The sequence below is a fragment of the Stegostoma tigrinum genome, chromosome 4, assembly GCF_030684315.1.
Source record: "Stegostoma tigrinum isolate sSteTig4 chromosome 4, sSteTig4.hap1, whole genome shotgun sequence".
Classification (NCBI taxonomy): Eukaryota; Metazoa; Chordata; class Chondrichthyes; order Orectolobiformes; family Stegostomatidae; genus Stegostoma; species Stegostoma tigrinum.
In genome coordinates, this window is record NC_081357.1 from 85,545,068 (window position 1) to 85,563,363 (window position 18,296).

Genomic DNA, 18,296 nt, shown 5'->3' on the forward strand with positions numbered 1-18,296 from the left:
TGGAGGCCTGGTATTCCAACCAGAAATCCATCAACAAACACATTGAATTAGACTCTGTGTACAAGCCACTGAAAAACAATATCGGAAATAATACCAACTGCCCCAGCAAACTGAGGCATATAAATAACAAGCCGGACAGAACACCGACACTTCGCCGGAGGCGCACTGATGATTTTACCTAGCAAGGTAACAAAACATTTGCAACAAAACCCACTGGCTCAGTGAGCATGTCTAGAACCTCATCCACACCCCAAGCTACAAATCTTGAAAATTTTGAACCAAATGGGTTTTTACAAAAATTGAAAATATCTTCAGGGTCACCATTGCCACACCGAGCTTTTCCTTTCAGATTTATTGGCAGAATTCAGATTCCACCAGCTCGCATGGTTGAATTTAAACCCATGACCTCTAGAACCTCTGAGTTACAAGCTCAGTGACACTTGCGGTGGACAAACAATGACAGTAGACAACAAATGACTCAAGTAGACTTGAATCCCAGTACAGTGCAACTTACCTGGTTGCCGCTGAGTGCTGGCCTGGCAGCTAGAGTGATTTGGGACATTTTCTGGACTTGGGCCTAGTGCCACATGTTGAGCTGCTGTTATCGGACTGTAATTTAAAAGCTTTTCACTATGTTATAACTACCTCTGTAAGCAATCATAGAATCCCTACAGTGTGGAAACAGGCCCTTTAGCCCAACCATTCCACACTGAACCTCAAAGCATCCAGAAGCCGGAGCATCCGGAGGAAACCCACGCAGACGTTGGGAGAACGTGCAAACTCTACATAGACAGTCACCCAAGGGTGGAATTGAAGCCGGGTCCCTGCTGCTGTGAGGCAGCAGTGCTAACTACTGAGCCACTGTGCCGCCTCAAATGATTTTATGCTTTCTTTTAGTTGTCCAAGTGTAAGACCACAACTTTTCTTGAACTCAGATTTGTACCTAGGTACTTGTACCCAAGAAGGCACCATTAAAAGGCACTGTAAAAATTTTTCACTGTACTCAAATACAGGAGTATAGGAGTACAAGTGACAATAAAAGATATTCTGTTCTTGAGCAATATATGGGTTGCGGAAGCCCATGCAACTTGAGTCATCCCAGTGGTCTGCGTGTAAGGTTGGACCAACCACAGAAGATGTATGCAATGTTCACGCTGTCAGATTCATGGTCAAACTGCAAATCCTCCCACTATTTAGCAAGGGAAGGGCACAGTGACAGGAAAACAATAACTAACTCTGCTTCCACAATTCCTCCCAGAATGGAGTTGGTAGTTAAGTGCCAATGTAAAGTTTGCTTTCAAAAGTATCAAATAATAGGCTTATAAAACTGGCAGAAACATACAAATAAGTAGCAGGCCATTCAGCTCCTCAAGCCTGATCTGCCATTCAATAAAATCATGCGTGCTTAGACTGTTACCTCAAATCTATTTTCCTACCTATTAGTGATAACATTTCAGCCACATTCTGACAAATGTCTATCCACTCCTGCCTTACAAATGTTCAAAAACACTCTTCTTGAAAAGGTCATGGATGCACAGCTCTCAGTGGAAGAAAGAAATCAACTCATCTTTGCTTTAAATGGGTGAACACTGAATTTAAAACAGTGACCTGTTTCTAGATTCTTCCAAAACAGGAAAATTCCTCTCCATACCAACTGTTTCAAGACTCCTAAGGATCTTGCATTTTTCAATCAAGTCACTTACTGCTCTTCTAAACTCCAACAGACACAGCTCTACATTCATAAAGTTGATCTTGCTGTAAAGGACATCCAACTCCACTTAGACAATGCCTTATTAAGCACTGTGTATGTCCCAAAGTGTTTCACAACCTTTGAAGCACAGTCACTGTTATAGTGGAGGTCACATGTCATACACAGTAAAGTTCCCAAAATAACAAATAACTGGATTGAAATAACTCCTCAGAGGTCAGTATCCCACCACCAAGTCACCCTTTATTCACATGTGGAAACTCTGTGACACTGATCCAATTCCTTTGGAGCCAGCTCTGACTGAACAGGATGTCTAACACTCCTGTTTATATCTATCAGCTAGGACTCCCTGATTGGAGCAGATTAACAGAACCAATTTGGGAATCCATATTCCATGAGGTTCACCAGACTGACCAGGTTATAATCACTACATGGATGACCAGTTAAATGCATTTGAGAAATAAATGTTGGCCAAAACATTACGTCAACTAGCTTTATGAAGGCAGTTAAGCTTTACTTAACATCAGCCGAAAGAGATGGCACCTCTACTGCAGCACCCTGAATACAGCAGTGAAACACAATATTAGGTTACAATCTGGTGTCCCAGACTGACTGTCTGCTGCAAGGGATAGGCATGCAGGCTTGTAAAAAGTTGGGCAGTAGCCCTATCCATGGTGCAGAAAGCCACTTTAAAATGAGCAAGACATCTGTGCTCTTCATAGAATCATAGAATCCCTGCAGTGTGGAAACAGGCCCTTTGGCCAACAAGTCCACATCGATCCTTGGATCATCCCACCCAGACCCATCCCTCTATAAGACACCTAAGCTACACAGCCCAGAACACTAAAGGCAATTTAGCATGGCTAATCCACCTAACCTGCACATCTTTGGACTGTGGGAGGAAACCAGATTACCCGGAGGAAGCCCACACAGACATGAAGAGAATGTGGAAACTCCACACAGACAATCACCCGAGGGTGGAATTGAACCAGGTTCATTGGCACTGTGAGGCAGCCGTGCTAACCACTGAGCCACCGTGCCGCCTGAAAAAAATCACAGCTCCGCGATCACTGGGAATTGAACCCAGGTCAACTGCTTGGAAAGCAGCTATGCTCACTGCTATACCACCATTGCTCAGGCAAAAGTAAAGACTGCCAAACAAGCCACCAATCAGGATGCAAAGCATGCAACTCGTGGCTAGGATCTGACACACTTGGTCAGTATGGGGATTGAACCCATGACCTTGGCATTATCAGCACCACACTGTAACCAGCTGGGCTAACCAACCACCACAAAGCAAGCTCCCTGTTGGGGAATTGAACCCCAGTCTCCCACGTGACAGTCAGGGATACTGACCACTATACTAATAAGGAAGCAAGTAAAGGGCTCTCTTGCTGGAGATTTTGACAGCATGCCTTTGTTAGAAGTCACATCCTGTCTCTGATGAAGGATCTAGGCCCGAAACGTCAGCTTTTGTGCTCCTGAGATGCTGCTTGGCCTGCTGTGTTCATCCAGCCTCACATTTTATTATCCTATCATCGACTATCACTTTGTGCAAGCAAACAAGGGAGAACAAGAGCAGCCCAGCGTCCAACAACATGTATGAATAATTTATTAATAGTCCTCTTCAGTCTACATCCAAGTGCACTGAGGCTGCCTAATATTGCAGTGCAGGATGCTGAACAGAATTCACATTCATGGATCCAATTTGAAGTGTAATGTTCTATGTTCTATGTGCTGGCTACCATTTTTCTTTCTGATGCCTCCTGGGATCAAAATCATGACGAAGAGTCCCCAGGCTGCTGTCATCCTGCAAAGAACACCTCTGCAGCTTTTAGGTTTTCACCCTCTGCACAGCAATGGAAATGCTCACCGTCGCCGCACAGTAGCGATCTGGTGGAGTGGCTTACCCTCTTGCTATGGAATTCATCTAATCATCATTCCATTGAAATCGGAGGGATGGAAATGGCATGGCTTCTGATATTTGTGCCTAATTTACTTGATAATCACCATACGTGATGATAAAAACTGTACCCTCTGAGTTCACTCAATCATTAATACCTCCCTCTCTAAATCGGTGTAATGATCCTCATTGCTTCATGTAATATAAAATACCATGGTGTGGCTAGTTGCTAAGGAAGCCCAGAGTGTGCTCCCATCCTACCTGCAATAAGAAAACACATTCAATAAGCCATCTCAGTTACTGCTTCTGGCATGTTTCAAAAGCATTTGTTCAATGGAAGTTTGTGATTGGACTTGTACAAACCTGCAGCATATTCTTGTACTCCCACCATCTTGCCATCCATTCTTGCTAGCATGTCCAGACTCTTCCTCCGCATTTTGTTTCACCCAGTTTTAAGCTACTTCATAATGCTGCCACATGCCGGCATCCAATAATGGGGCAAAGCTTTGATTACAGGGAAGATTCAATCAAGGCATGAATATCATGCGCTAGGTTATTCAGACAGTGGCATAGCCTGCTAGCTTGAGGGATGCGTAGGTTCAGTGTCTTATCGTGCAGTGTGTGACATCAGTGCCCCTGAATTAGAGGTTCTAGGTTCAAATCCCACTTTGGGTCTTAACCAGCATGGTTGATGGCCAAAGTATTGAATTCCAACCTGTAAATCACTTGAAAATACCTATGGAAGGCTTTAAAAGTGGGAGAGATTCCTGGCCAGTCACTCTTGATGTGGACTTGTGCTCCTCAAGTTGTATTCTGGTTGCTGATTGCTTTCAGGAAAATGAACTGCAGATACAACTGTGTGTTTGAACTGTCCCCTGTATCTCTCTGCATGTGGAAACAGTGAAGATGATTGTGGATCACTCACCTGGACGAGCCAGCTTATCTAAAGAAATTCTGAGGATGAGAGCTGAGAGAGTGCAATGTAATGGTTAATTCAACTCTGTCAACTGAGTTTACAGAAAGTATGCTGAAGCAAAGTTATATCTTCCTGTGGGTTGGGAAAAAGTGCAAGTTGGACTCCCATTTACTAATCTAGCTGAGCAACAAGACTAATTTCATGTTATAAATTTAAAATAACTTGCACCTGAATTAGGTTAAAATAGCTTCCCTGACTATAACTAAATACTACAGTTTGTCTGTTATTCCTTAAAAAGTGAAGTGTTAGAATAGAATTCATAGGCTGAAATAGAATATTTTAAGAATCCAAGAAATGTAAATATTAAATGTCATTAAAAAAATTTATGGGATATGGGCATTGATGAGACCTGCATTTATTGCCCATCCATAATTGCCTTTGAACTGAGTTACTTGCAAGGTCATTTCAGAATTAAATCCAGTGAGGATGACAGGTTTCTATCTCTAAAGGACAAGAGCAAACTAATGGGCTTTTTAAAAATACCAATTGGCAATGCTTACATGGTCATCATTAGGCTAGCTTTTAATTCTAGGTTTTATTGAATTCACATTTCACTGTCTGCCGTGGTGGAATCTGAATCCATGTCCCCAGAAGATTAACCTGGGCATCTGTATGACAACATCAGTGATATTACCAATATACCACTGCCTCCTTGGATGGAGTAGCAATTACCTTGTACAACTGTTGAGAAAACACTAGCTATAGCACAGCTTATCAAATTATCTGGCACAGACTGAAACAGAAAAGAAACAGTAAAGCATCCTGTACAGACTACAATGGATTTTGTTCTCTTTTTCATCATTTATTTCTCTTCTCATTCTCTCTTGATCCACTGCTGAACAAGGTTGGGCTTTCTAAGTATGTAATGGACAGACAACAATTTTTCTAATTCTGGGAGCTCTCTGGTTCCCCCTGCATAGTTGGCAGGGTTTGGGGTTGGAGGAGTTGGGAGGGAGGCAAGGCAATCAGCAACCAGAATACAACTTGAGGAGCACAAGTCCACATCAAGAGTGACTGGCCAGGAATCTCTCCCACTTTTAAAGCCTTCCATAGGTATTTTCAAGTGATTTACAGGTTGGAATTCAATACTTTGGCCATCAGGACCCATCTTGTGTGACTACTTTGACTGGGATTTCAGCGGCAAATTTTAGGGTCTTTCTTCAGGAGAGGTCTTTACCCTCTTCATAAGGAAGCCAATTAAGCAAAAATGTATTGCTGGAAAGGACTCATATTGTTGTAGCTTTCATCTTGCGTGCAAGACAATTTGCAAGAAATATCCATTTAAAAGGAAATGCCAACACCTGTACTCTCTGAAAGGCAATTATACAAATGCTGATCTTATTTTTAAGTTCATATTCTTGTGAATTGTCCTGATGAGAGCAAGACAAATGGCTTCAACAGGTTTACTAGACTGATTCTTGAGCTGGCAGGACTGACATATGAAGTGGGACTGTTTGGTTAGGAATATGTTCACTGAAATTTAGAAGAATGGTGGCGGTGGGGTGGAATCTCATTGAAACCTATAAATGTCTAACAGGACTAGACAGGGCAAATACAGGAAAGATGTTTCTGATTACAAAGGAGTCCACAACCAGGGATCACAGTCTAAGGATACAGGGTAGGCCACTTAGGACTGCAATGAGGAGAAATTTCCTCACTCTGAAAGTGATGAGCGTGTGGAATCGTTTGCTACAGAATGCCGTTGGGGCCAAAATATTTAATATTTTCAGGAAGGATTTGAATGTAGTTCTTAGGATTAAAGGTATCAAGGGGTGTAGGAGAAAGTAGGAGTTTGGAGTTGGATCTTAGCCATGATCAAATTAGATGGTGAAGCAGGCACAAAGGGACAAATGACGTCCTCCTGCTCCTGTCTCCTACGTTTCTAAAATGTACCTTTGTCAGAAATACTCAAGCTCTGTACTAGTAAAAAGGGTCTACTGGGATGAGAAAGGGTCAGAGGTTCCAGGCTTTAGTCCAGACCTTATTGATTCCTATGTTCTTCCATTTGAATTGGACAATGAGTATGATCTTAAATGTGTTAACTGGTATAAAGGTATCCATTGCTTAGTAGGTCAGGAACCAGGGAACTCTCCTGGGCTTCAAATTCTAGTCCTGAACTTTACTATGTGGATGGTCTTGTTTAGGCTTGGGCAGAATCTTCAACTTCCCAAACTCAGGAAACTGCCAGTTAAGGTTGGTACCCAAGTTTTGTCACCCTCACACCACACCTGGGTGTGCTAGAAGAACCGAGGACTAATGGTCGTCTCGAGGATCTAGCTCTTCACTCAATTATTTTAACCAAAGGACCTTTCCCAATCCCTTAGACCCATGCTATTTTGTTACAACCTAGGTATTACTGTTGCTGGGACATTTGTAACTGATTGTTAATGGATTCATATGACATTCCATGCCTGCTGCTTTGAGGGAGATCTTGATAATAAAGAGGTAGGGAATCCCTGGATTAAACTAGTCAATAAAGGACAGCAGTGAAATAAACTTTGAGCACTAACAATGGTGAAAATTACATGACATTTTCAGAGCTTTACTTGGGGCAGAAATCTCTCTACCCCTGAAATGTGTACAGAATACGATACAACTGCAAAGGAATGGAGAAAGAGGAAAAACAATAATAAAAAAAGCTCACATTCTGCAGATAGAGAAGTGGACAGGCTACTTTGACAATAACACCTCTAATAGCTGGAGAATAACTTTTTTTACACCATCTCAATGCAAATGTACTAACCTCTAAAGAACTCATCGATACTGTAGAGCCTGTTTCACTCCTTGATAATGCAGTGTTATTTTCATCAAGTTCGGAAACAATGAAGTTCTTTATAGATGAACGAGGCTCAAATGGTATATTCTGTTTGTGTTCTTGTGTGGTGAGGTGTTGGTCTAAATTGAAACTGATGTGATCCATCACAGATGCACTTGTATTAAATTCAGGGTTAACTTTAAAATGTGTTAACCTATCATGCGGCATGCCTTCCATGCTGATATTTAATTTGCTTTCATCTTTAATGAGAGGTTGGACATTTGCTGAGCCTCTTGGCATTATAATGTAGTCACTTTCCATCATCCTCTCTTGTGTTTGTGCTAGATCAGCATCCCCTGCTCGCAGATTGTCATCCGTGCATAAATAAACTGTTCGTCGCAATTCACTGTTCTCCTTCTTTAGGCACTGCTCTGTCAATTCGTTCATTCCGATTGGCACGTGCATAGCTGGTGGCTGCTGTATCAAAACTTTGGAAATGATATTTCCAGGGAGGGTTGAAAAATTCACACCTTCGGGAGTGATTCCTTTGTCCCCTTCATCATCATTGAGAGAGATCCTCGACATTGTTCCTGTTATGGTAGCAGCTCGACAGCTCCCAACGTCTTTATGAAGGACTGTGAATTGCAAGAAGGATTGGTTAGGCTTAAAAGTTCAGCAGCTGCAAAGCTCTCACTATTAGTAGCTTGTCCTTGTAAATTAGCATTCTGACAAATTACAATTCATTTGATTTCACCGAGTCATTTGATACTTTGAAAGTCATTGCCTTCTCCCAAAAGATATTAAAGTCATTAATACCTTATTTTAATCTCATGAAAAAAATCATTGTGTCATTTTCAAGGATTGCCTTTGCAATAGAAATGGTTGGGTAATAAAACAACCAAGACCCATATTGTCTGCATTCCATCAGCCTGGCAATCTTACCATAACGCAGCATTCATGCCTGCAATGTTAATATTTGAGATGAAGTCACATGAACAACACTTATTTGAGAGAATCAACAATTTAAAATAAAGCTGTCAAAGGGAGCAAACAATAGTAACTAAGGCAAGGCTGCTGGAATAGCAAAGAACAAAGAACAAAGAAAATTACAGCACAGGAACAAGCCCTTCGGCCCTCCGAGCCTGCGCTGATTGAGATCCTCTGTCTAACCTCTCATCTATTTGCTAAGGGTCTGTGTCCATTTGCTCCCCGCCCATCCATGTACCTATCCAGATATATCTTAAAAGACACTAACATGCCTGCGTCTACTACCTCCGCTGGCAACGTGTTCCAGGCACCCACCACGCTCTGCGTAAAGAACTTTCCACGCATATCTCCCTTAAACGTTTCTCCTCTCACTTTGAACTCATGACCCCTAGTAATTGAGTCCCCCACTCTGGGCAAAAACTTCTTGCCATCCACCCTGTCTATACCCCTCATGATTTTGTAGACCTCAATCAGGTCCCCCCTCAATCTCCGTCTTTGTAATGAAAATAATCCTAATCTACTCAACCTCTCTTCATAGCTAGCACCCTCCATACCAGGCAACATCCTGGTGAACCTCCTCTGCACCCTCTCCAAAGCATCCACATCCTTTTGGTAATGTGGCAACCAGAACTGTAGACAGTACTCGAAATGTGGCCGAACCAAAGTCTTATACAACTGTAACATGACCTGCCAACTCTTGTACTCAATATCCCGTCCGATGAAGGAAAGCATGCCGTATGCCTTCTTGACCACCCTATTGACCTGCGTTGCCACCTTCAGGGAACAATGGACCTGAACACCCAGATCTCTCTGTTCATCAATTCTCCCTCAGACTTTTCCATTTACTGTATAGTTCACCCTTGAATTAGGTCTTCCAAAATGCATCACCTCGCATTTGCCCGGATTGAACTCCATCTGCCATTTATCTGCCAAACTCTCCAGTCTATCTGTATTCTGCTGTAATCTCTGACAGTCCCCTTCACTATCTGCTACTCCAACAATCTTAGTGTCATCTGCAAACTTGCCGATCAGACCACCTACACCTTCCTCCAAATCATTTACATATATCACAAACAATAGTGGTTCCAGCACAGATCCCGGTGTGGAACACCACTAGTCACAGGTCTCCACTTTGAGAAACTCCCTTCTACTACTACTCTCTGTCTCCTGTTGCTTAGCCAGTATTTTTTATCCATCTGGCTAGCACACCCTGGACCCCATGTGACTTCATTTTCTCCATCAGCCTGCCATGGGGAACCTTATCAAATGCCTTACTGAAGTCCATGTATATGACATCTACAGCCTTTCCCTCATTAATCAACTTTGTCATGTCCTCAAAGAATTCTATTAAGTTGGTAAGACATGACCTTCCCTGCACAAAACCATGATGCCTATCACTGATAAGCCCATTTTCTTCCAAATGGGAATAGATCCTATCCCTCAGTATCTTCTCCAGTAGTTTCCCAACCACTGACGTCAGACTCACCGGTCGATAATTACCTGGATTATCCTTGCTGCCCTTCTTAAACAAGGGGACAACATTAGCAATTTTCCAGTCCTCCGGGATCTCACCCGTGTCTAAGGATGCTGCAAAGATATCTGTTAAGGCCCTGGCTATTTCCTCTCTCGCTTCCCTCAATAACCTGGGATAGATCTCATCCGGACCAGGCGACTTGTCCCCCTTAATAATAAAATGTGAGGCTGGATGAACACAGCAGGCCAAGCAGCATCTCAGGAGCACAAATGCTGACGTTTCGGGCCTAGACCCTTCATCAGAGAGGGGGATGGGGTGAGGGTTCTGGAATAAATAGGGAGAGAGAGGGAGGCGGACCGAAGATGGAGACAAAAGAAGATAGGTGGAGAGAGTATAGGTGGGGAGGTAGGGAGGGGGTAGGGAGGGGATAGGTCAGTCCAGGGAAGACGGACAGGTCAAGGAGGTGGGATGTGGTTAGTAGGTAGGAGATGGAGGTGCGGCTTGGGGTGGGAGGAAGGGATGGGTGATAGGAAGGACAGGTTAGGGAGGCAGAGACAGGTTGGACTGGTTTTGGGATGCAGTGGGTGGAGGGGAAGAGCTGGGCTGGTTGTGTGGTGCAGTGGGGGGAGGGGACAAACTGGGCTGGTTTAGGGATGCGGTGGGGGAAGGGGAGATTTTGAAGCTGGTGAAGTCCACATCGATACCATTAGGCTGCAGGGTTCCCAAGCGGAATATGAGTTGCTGTTCCTGCAACCTTCGGGTGGCATCATTGTGGCACTGCGGGAGGCCCATGATGGACATGTCATTTAAAGAATGGGAGGGGGAGTGGAAATGGTTTGCGACTGGGAGGTGCAGTTGTTTGTTGCGAACCGACTTGTCCCCCTTAATGTCTTTTAGGATACCCAACACTTCCTCCTTCCTTATGTCAACTTGACCTAGAGTAAGCAAACATCTATCCCTAACCTCAACATCCATCATGTCCCTCTCCTTGGTGAATACTGATGCAAAGCAATCGTTAAGAATGTCACCCATTTTCTTTGACTCAGCGCATAACTTTCCTTCTTTGTTCTTAAGTGGGCTAATCCTTTCTCTAGTTACCCTCTTGCTCTTTATATATGAATAAAAGCTTTGGGATTTTCCTTAACCATGTTTGCCAGCAATATCTCATGTCCTCTCTTAGCCCTCATAATCCCTCATTTCAGATCTGCTCTACATTCCCCATATTCTTCCAAAGCTTCATCTGTCTTCAGTCGCCTAGACCTCATGTATGCTTCCTTTTTCCTCTTGGCTAATCTCACAATTTCCCCTGTCATCTGTGGTTCCCTAATCTTGCCTTTTCTATTCCTCATTTTCATAAGAACATGTCTCTCCTGCACGCTAATCAACCTCTCTTTAAAAGCCTCCCACATATGAAATGTGGATTTCCCTTCAAACAGTTTCTCCCATTCTACATTCCCCAGATCCTGCCGAATCTTGGTATAGTTGGCCTTCCCCCAGTTTAGAACTCCTCCTTTAGGACCATTCCCATCCTTGTCCATGAGTATTGTAAAACTTCGGGAATTGTGGTTGCTAATTCCAAAGTAGTCCCCTACTGTAATTTCAACCACCTGGCTGGGTTCATTCCCCAATACCAGGTACAGTATGGCCCCTTCCCGAGTTGGACTACATACATACTGCTCTAGAAAACCTTCCTGGACACACCTTACAAATTCTGCTCCATCTTGACCCCTAACACTGAGTGAATCCCAGTCAATGTTGGGAAAATTAAAACCTCCCATCACCACCACCTTATTTCTCATTTCTATTGTCTGTTTACATATTTGTACCTCTATCTCACGCTCGCTGTTGGGAGGCCTGTAGTACAGCCCCAACATTGTTACTGTATTCTTCCTATTTCTGAGTTCTACCCATATTGCCTCACTGCTTGAGTCCTCCATGGGGCCCTCCTTCAAATAGCTGTGATATCGTCTTTGATCAGTATTGCAACTCCTCCACCCCTTTTACCTCCCTCTCTATCCCGCCTGAAGCAGCGATATCCTGGGACAACTAGCTGCCAATCATGGCCTTCCCTCAACTAAGTCTCAGTAATAGCAATAACAAAATACTTCCAGGTACCGATCCAAGCCCTAAGCTCATCTGCCTTATCTACTACACTTCTCGCATTAAAACAAATGCACCTCAGACCACCTGTCCCTTTGTGTTCATCATCTGCTCCCCAACTACTATTCTCTTTAGTCCCATTGACTCCATTATCTAGTTCCCTACAGGTTTTTGTTAGTACCTCTTTTCTGTCCAATATTTCGTTCCCATTCCCCTGCTAAATTAGTTTAAACCATCCCCCACAGCATTAGTAAAAGCACCCCCAAGGACATTGGCTCCATGCCGGCCCAGGTGTAGGCCGTCCAATTTGTAATAGTCCCACCTTCCCCAGAACCGGTTCCAATGTCCCAAAAATCAGAACCCCTCCCTCCTGCACCATCTCTCACACCACGCATTCATCCTGGCTTTTCTTTCATTTCTGCACTGACTAGCACATGGCACTGGTAGCAATCCTGAGATTACTACCTTTGAGGTCCTACTTTTTAACTTGGCTCCTAACTCCATAAAAGTGGCTTGTAGGACCTCATCCCGTTTTCTACCTATATCATGGTGCCTATATGCCCCATGACATCTGGCTGTTCACTGCTCCCCCTCCCTTCAGAATGTTCTGCAGCCAATCTGAGACATCCCTGACCCGTGCACCTGGGAGGCAACATACCATTCTGGAGTCTCATTTTCGACCGCAGAACTGCCTATCTACTCCCCTTACAATTGAATCCCCAATGACTATCATCCTTCCACTTTTTTTCCTGTTCTTCTGTACAGCAGAGCCAGCCACAAACCTGGCTACTGCTGCCTTCCCCTGGTGAGTCATCTCCCCCAACAGTATCCAAAACGAAATACCTGTTTTGTAGGGAGATGACCGTACGGGACACCTGCACTGCCTTCCTGCTCTTCCTCTGCCTTTTGGTCACCCATTCCCTTTCTCCCTCAGCAATCCTAATCTGCGGTGTGACCACCTTGTTACATGTGCTATCCATGACCCCCTCAGCATCGCGTATGCTCCAAAGTGAGTCCATCCGCAGCTCCAGAGTCGTCATGCAGTCTAACAAGAGCTGCAGCTGGACACACTTCCCGCACGTGAAAGAGTCAGGGACATCAGCCGTGTCCCTGAGATCCCACATTGAGCAAGAGATCAGATATGAATCAAAAAGGTAAGTAGATTTGAAAATCTGTATTATCACACAATAATACTTCTCAAATGTACCACTTTGATAAGCGCTAGAAACCTCTGATGGTTAGCATCTGGCACTAATCACTTCAAAGTTGCGGGGCTCAGAGAATTGCTATAGCATAGGAAGAGACTATTTCGCCCATCATGAATACGCAAGCTCATGAAGTTATCAACTCACTTAGTGTCATTCCCCTCCCTTTTTGGGCATAATATCGCACATGCTTTTATATATAATAATCCAATTCTTTCTCGAATGCATGGATGGAACCACATGATCAATCTTGATAACCGCTATATTTCTGTCTCACAGCAGCATGTTGTCTCATTGTTGTGATATCTAGTTTCAGTAAGGGTGACCATGAAACTGTCAGACCATTGTAAAGTCACATTTGGTTCCTTATTGTCCATTGGGGAAGGAAATCTGTTGCTCTGACCCAGTCAGGTATAGGACAGTGACAGTTGTTGATAACTGAACACTTGTCGATAAATACGATTTGAGCTAATTTTTTGCTTTTTAGCTCTATTAAGAACAACTTGTAAGTAGATTTGAAATGCTATATATCATTGACACTTGTCTCAATGCAATACTTTTCACAAGTGGCTTGTGGAACTGTGGAAAATTTGCAGCACTGAAACAGGTCAATCTACCAATTATCTATACACTACCTGAATAAACTGGCTGCTCACTCTAATCCCACTTACCAGCATCTGGTCCATAGCCTTGGAGGTTACAGCATTCAGGTGCAGATCAGGCTCATTTTCAATAAGTTGAGGGCTTCCACCTCAACTACCAAACCGAACAACTACCCTCTGTATGAAAATGTCTTCCTCGCTTATTCCATTTAATCTTTTTACCAGCTACTTTAAATCTGAGGTCCCTGGTAATTGACCTCTCTGCAGCGGTGTTCGGGGGGGGGGGACGACAGGTCTTCCCTGTCCCCTCTACCCAAGTGCATCAATATTTTGTACACTTCAATTGAGTCACCCCTCAACCTCCTCTGTTTTAAGGAAATCAACCCTCAGGCTACCCTCCTGAGTAGAACCCTTTTATCCTTACTCTCTGCTTTCTGCCACAGCCAATCTTATACCCATGATAGCACCTTGCCTCTAACACCACAGCACTTTACTCAGCAGCTACCTGCATGGCACCTTGTCAAAGGTCTTTTGGAAGTCCAGGTAGATAATATCCATTGGATCTCCTTGGTCTAACCTGTTCATTACCTCTTTAAAGAATTCTAATAGATTTGTTAGGCATGACCCATCCTCGGTGAAACCATGCTGACTTTGCCCTACTTTACTATGCACTTCCAAGTATTCAGAAATCTCAGCCTTCACAATGGGCTCCAAAATCTTACCAACAACCAAAGTCAGGCTAATCGGTCTGCAATTTTCCCAGGCTTGATGGGCAGAATGGCATACTTTCTGCTCTTATGTCTTATGATCTTATATGTGAGATTCTCAACACCTCCATATGAGGGAACAACAAAGAATGCATTTGGTGACAGCACTATTACTATTCAGAAAGAGTAAGTTTGATTGATTTTTCTGTTAATTCAAGCTTGAGACCTCACTGTTTTAAGTGGTTGGCATTGATTTTTACGCATAATTTCTATGTAGCCATTCTGCACTCACTGCACTGGTGAAATTATTCTATAGCAGCCTCACCCCTGCAGCAACCTTGCAATGTGTTATGGAGTTACACATCACTGATTATAAATAGAACCAGGTAGAGTTACATTAGACCAGAATGCAGCAGACTAGACTAGAACTCGAGAATCACAGAGGCATGAACGCACAAAGAAGACAGATTAGTCCTTACCTGCAGTAATGATAACATATATCTGTGATGATAATGTACAGTAATGTTTAGTATTAATGTCTAACACATAGTGTTGGGCTCTTGTGGTGTTGAAGTAATGTCCCTATCTCTCAGCTCAAAGGCCTAGGTTCCAGTTTTACTTACTCCAGAAGAGTGTCACATCATATCAGATCAAGTTGATTAAAAATATTTGTAATTTTATTAGCTTAAGTCTAAGACACTTTTTACTTTGTCTTCTCCTCAACCTATCTGTCTTGAAGGCAAACTCATTGCGTGGTGTCAACCACTGAGAAATAATCCTGCTTGGTGCTGGAAACCACGCTGCAGTTGCAGTCATGAGCTCTATCACTATCCGTGGAAGAACTGTAGTATAATACAACCAAATGTGATAGGGTTCTGGGGAAATCATGTTTGATTATACACATCAAAAAGTTTGTTGCGATTTGTAACAGGGCAGTAAAGAAAATTCCCTTCTCCTCTCTCATTGTACACAGCCCCATATTGGGCTGTACTGCAAATTTGCTTGCATAAACAGTGGTGGCATGATGATTCGGTGGTTAGCACTGCTGCCGCACAGCAGTAGGGACCCGGGTTCAATTCCACAGTTGGGTGACTGTCAGGAGTTTGCACATTCTCCCTATGTGTGCATGGGTTTCTGCTGGGTACTTCAGTTTCCTCCTGCAGTCCAAAGATGTGCAGGTTAGGTGGATTGGCCATGCTAAATTGCCCATAGTGTTTAGGATGTGTAGATTAGGTGGATTAATCATGGGAAATGCAGATTAGGGAAAGGGTAGAGGGATGGGCCTGGGTGGGGTAGCATGCCTTTGGAGGGGTGGAGTGGACTTGTTGAGCTGATTGGCCTGTTTCCACACTGTAGGCATTCTATGACCTATGAACAGCTCATCTAAAAAGGGGTATCTATGAAAATTAACCATCAATGTCAGGTCCTGCTGTTAGCCCGAGTAGACAGGATACAACTGTCCAGTACAACAGATTTGTTACGGTGCAGAAGGAGTCCATCATGTCTGCAATTGCTCACTAAATAACCGCCATCATGTAGTGCTAATCTCTTGCTTTGTCCTCATACCTTTGTAAATTATTTTTATCTGAATCACCATCCAATGCCCTCTTGAATGCTTCCAGTGAACATGACCCCACCCTATTTCCAGACAGTCTTTTCCATACCCTGTCTACTGAATGTGTGAGAATTTTTTTTTAATCTCTCATCACCCTGATTCTTTTGGGTATCATGTTAAATCTCTGACCTCTTGTTCCTTTCATGAATGGGAGCAGATTCTCCCTAGATACTCCATGGGCTATTTAGGAAGAAATTATCATTCAAATTGAAGTCAACAGAATAAAGGTTTCATAAATGGAGGTTTTGGGGATTAAATAATCATTCAAATGAAATTAGATCCCAGCCTTTGGAAAAAGTAAAATTTAACGTTCAATATATAAAATCATGAAAAGATAATAAAATGTCAAAAAGGAACAAGATTAGTACTTCCAGTAAAATATTTCAAAGCCTCTTGTCGATATTAACATTGGCAATGCTTTCAATTCTCTCCTAACCTCATCATTTGGTGTTAACTAACCTAAAATTGGACAGTCTACTTTAGAATCTGAAGTTATGCACAGTTGGAAAAGCAACCAAAACAGTTATTTCAAGCAACCTCCAAGGCTTTTAAATTGGCATGAAATGGTTCTCATCTCAATTGTTAAGCTGCACATACTTTACTTCCACCGACACCAAAATTTAATTCTGATACTTAATTCTTTATTGTTACTTAGATACTGTGGCCTTTGAAAATGGACAAATGAAGGCTTTTGCTCGAATCTCTGTGCCCACGGTTTTGTGAACAGTTTTGCACATATCGGACAGGTTCAGGTGGTTTAAACTTGGATCTCTGGGACTGATGAGCCAACTTGAAGAGAACATATAACAGGTCCAAGCTGCTGGGGAGCTAGCTTAGAACATTTGGGGTTGATTGATACAAAGGGTCAAATTGACAAGGATTGGTATGCGCTATTGAGCTATCTGGGGAGATCTGTTTCCAGGAGGTTTTTTTCGCAACAAAAACAAACATCTTTGCTAAGCTGAGTACTTATGAAGTTGAGATTTACTTCTGTCCAAAATATCACAACTGCTTTTTATTCAGCCTCTTTGTCCAGATGAAAAGCAATAACAGACATTGATATTTTTGTCCTGAATATACCTCCATTCTTTTGCCTTTTGATTGAAAACATTGGTACAAATTGAAACAATAGCAGCTTTCCATTTCTTTCTCCATCCTGCAAAAACTGAGCTCAGTTGTGACGTCAAAGTACGTTGCTGGGGAGCTAGCTCAGGAAGTTTGGGGTTGATTGTAAGAAAGGGTCAAATTGACTTGGAGTGGTATGAACTATTGAACTACCTGCAGAGGTATATTCCCAGGAGGTTGTTTTCACAAAAGTATAAGATAACATACAATGACACATCCCTCTCTGACACGCTCAATGCTTACTATGCTCGGTTTCAGCAGAATACCAGCAGCATGGCGACACTTCGCCCGATAGCCTCAGACACACCTGTTCCCTCTGTCACCACTTCAAATGTCAGATCAGTCTTCCTGGGAGATGACCCAAGGAAAGCAAAGGGCCCAGATGACGTCCCTGGCCAAGCACTCAGATCCTATGCAGACCAACTGGCAGAGGTATTCAATGACATCTTCAACCTCTCCCTTTTACAAGTCAAAGTCCCTACCTGCTTCAAGAAAACCACCATCATCCCCGTACCCAAGAAAACACATGCAGTGTGACTTAATGACTATCACCCAATAGCTCTGAATTCAATAATCATGAAGTGCTTTGAGAGGCTAGTCATTGCCTACATTAACTCTAGACTTCCAACCTGCCTTGATCCCCTACAGTTTGCCCAAATACATAACAGATCCACAGTGGATGCCATATCCCTTAGCCCTGCACTCATCCCTGGAACAGCTGGACAACAAAGACACCTACAATAAACTCCTGCTCATTGACTACAGCTCCGCTTTCAACACCATTATCACCTCCAGACTGATCTCAAAACTACATGAACCGTGGTATCAGTTCCACACTCTGCATTTGGATTCTCAGGTTTCTGATCCATAGGCCACAATCAGTGAGGACAGGTAAATGCACAATAATACTCAATTTAGCAGCCCCCCCAAGGATGTGTCCTCAGGCCCCTACTGTACTCCCTGTACACCCATGACTTTGTTGCCAAATTCTGACTGAACGCCAAATACAAGTTTGCTGACGACACCACCATAGTGGGATGGATATCTAACAATGACAAATCAAAATACAGAAGGGAGATAGAGAGCTTGGTGACATGGTGCCATGAAAACAATCTGTCTTTCAAAGTCAACAAAACTAA

General features: G+C 43.1%; 1 protein-coding gene and 1 non-coding gene across 18 annotated transcripts in view; both read right to left on the bottom strand.

Moving 5' to 3' along the window:
• adgrb3 (adhesion G protein-coupled receptor B3) overlaps positions 1-18,296 on the bottom strand; it is a 1,393,543-nt gene that overhangs the window by 48,265 nt on the left and 1,326,982 nt on the right. For all 17 annotated transcript variants that reach the window (XM_059645517.1, XM_059645509.1, XM_059645512.1 and 14 more), the window contains one exon: positions 7,331-7,977. In XM_059645517.1, the coding sequence (XP_059501500.1) occupies positions 7,331-7,977 (647 nt within the window). The remainder of the gene's footprint in view (positions 1-7,330; positions 7,978-18,296) is intronic.
• On the bottom strand, positions 2,923-2,996 carry trnai-gau (transfer RNA isoleucine (anticodon GAU)). The gene has a single exon. It is a non-coding gene; the product is annotated as a tRNA-Ile (tRNA).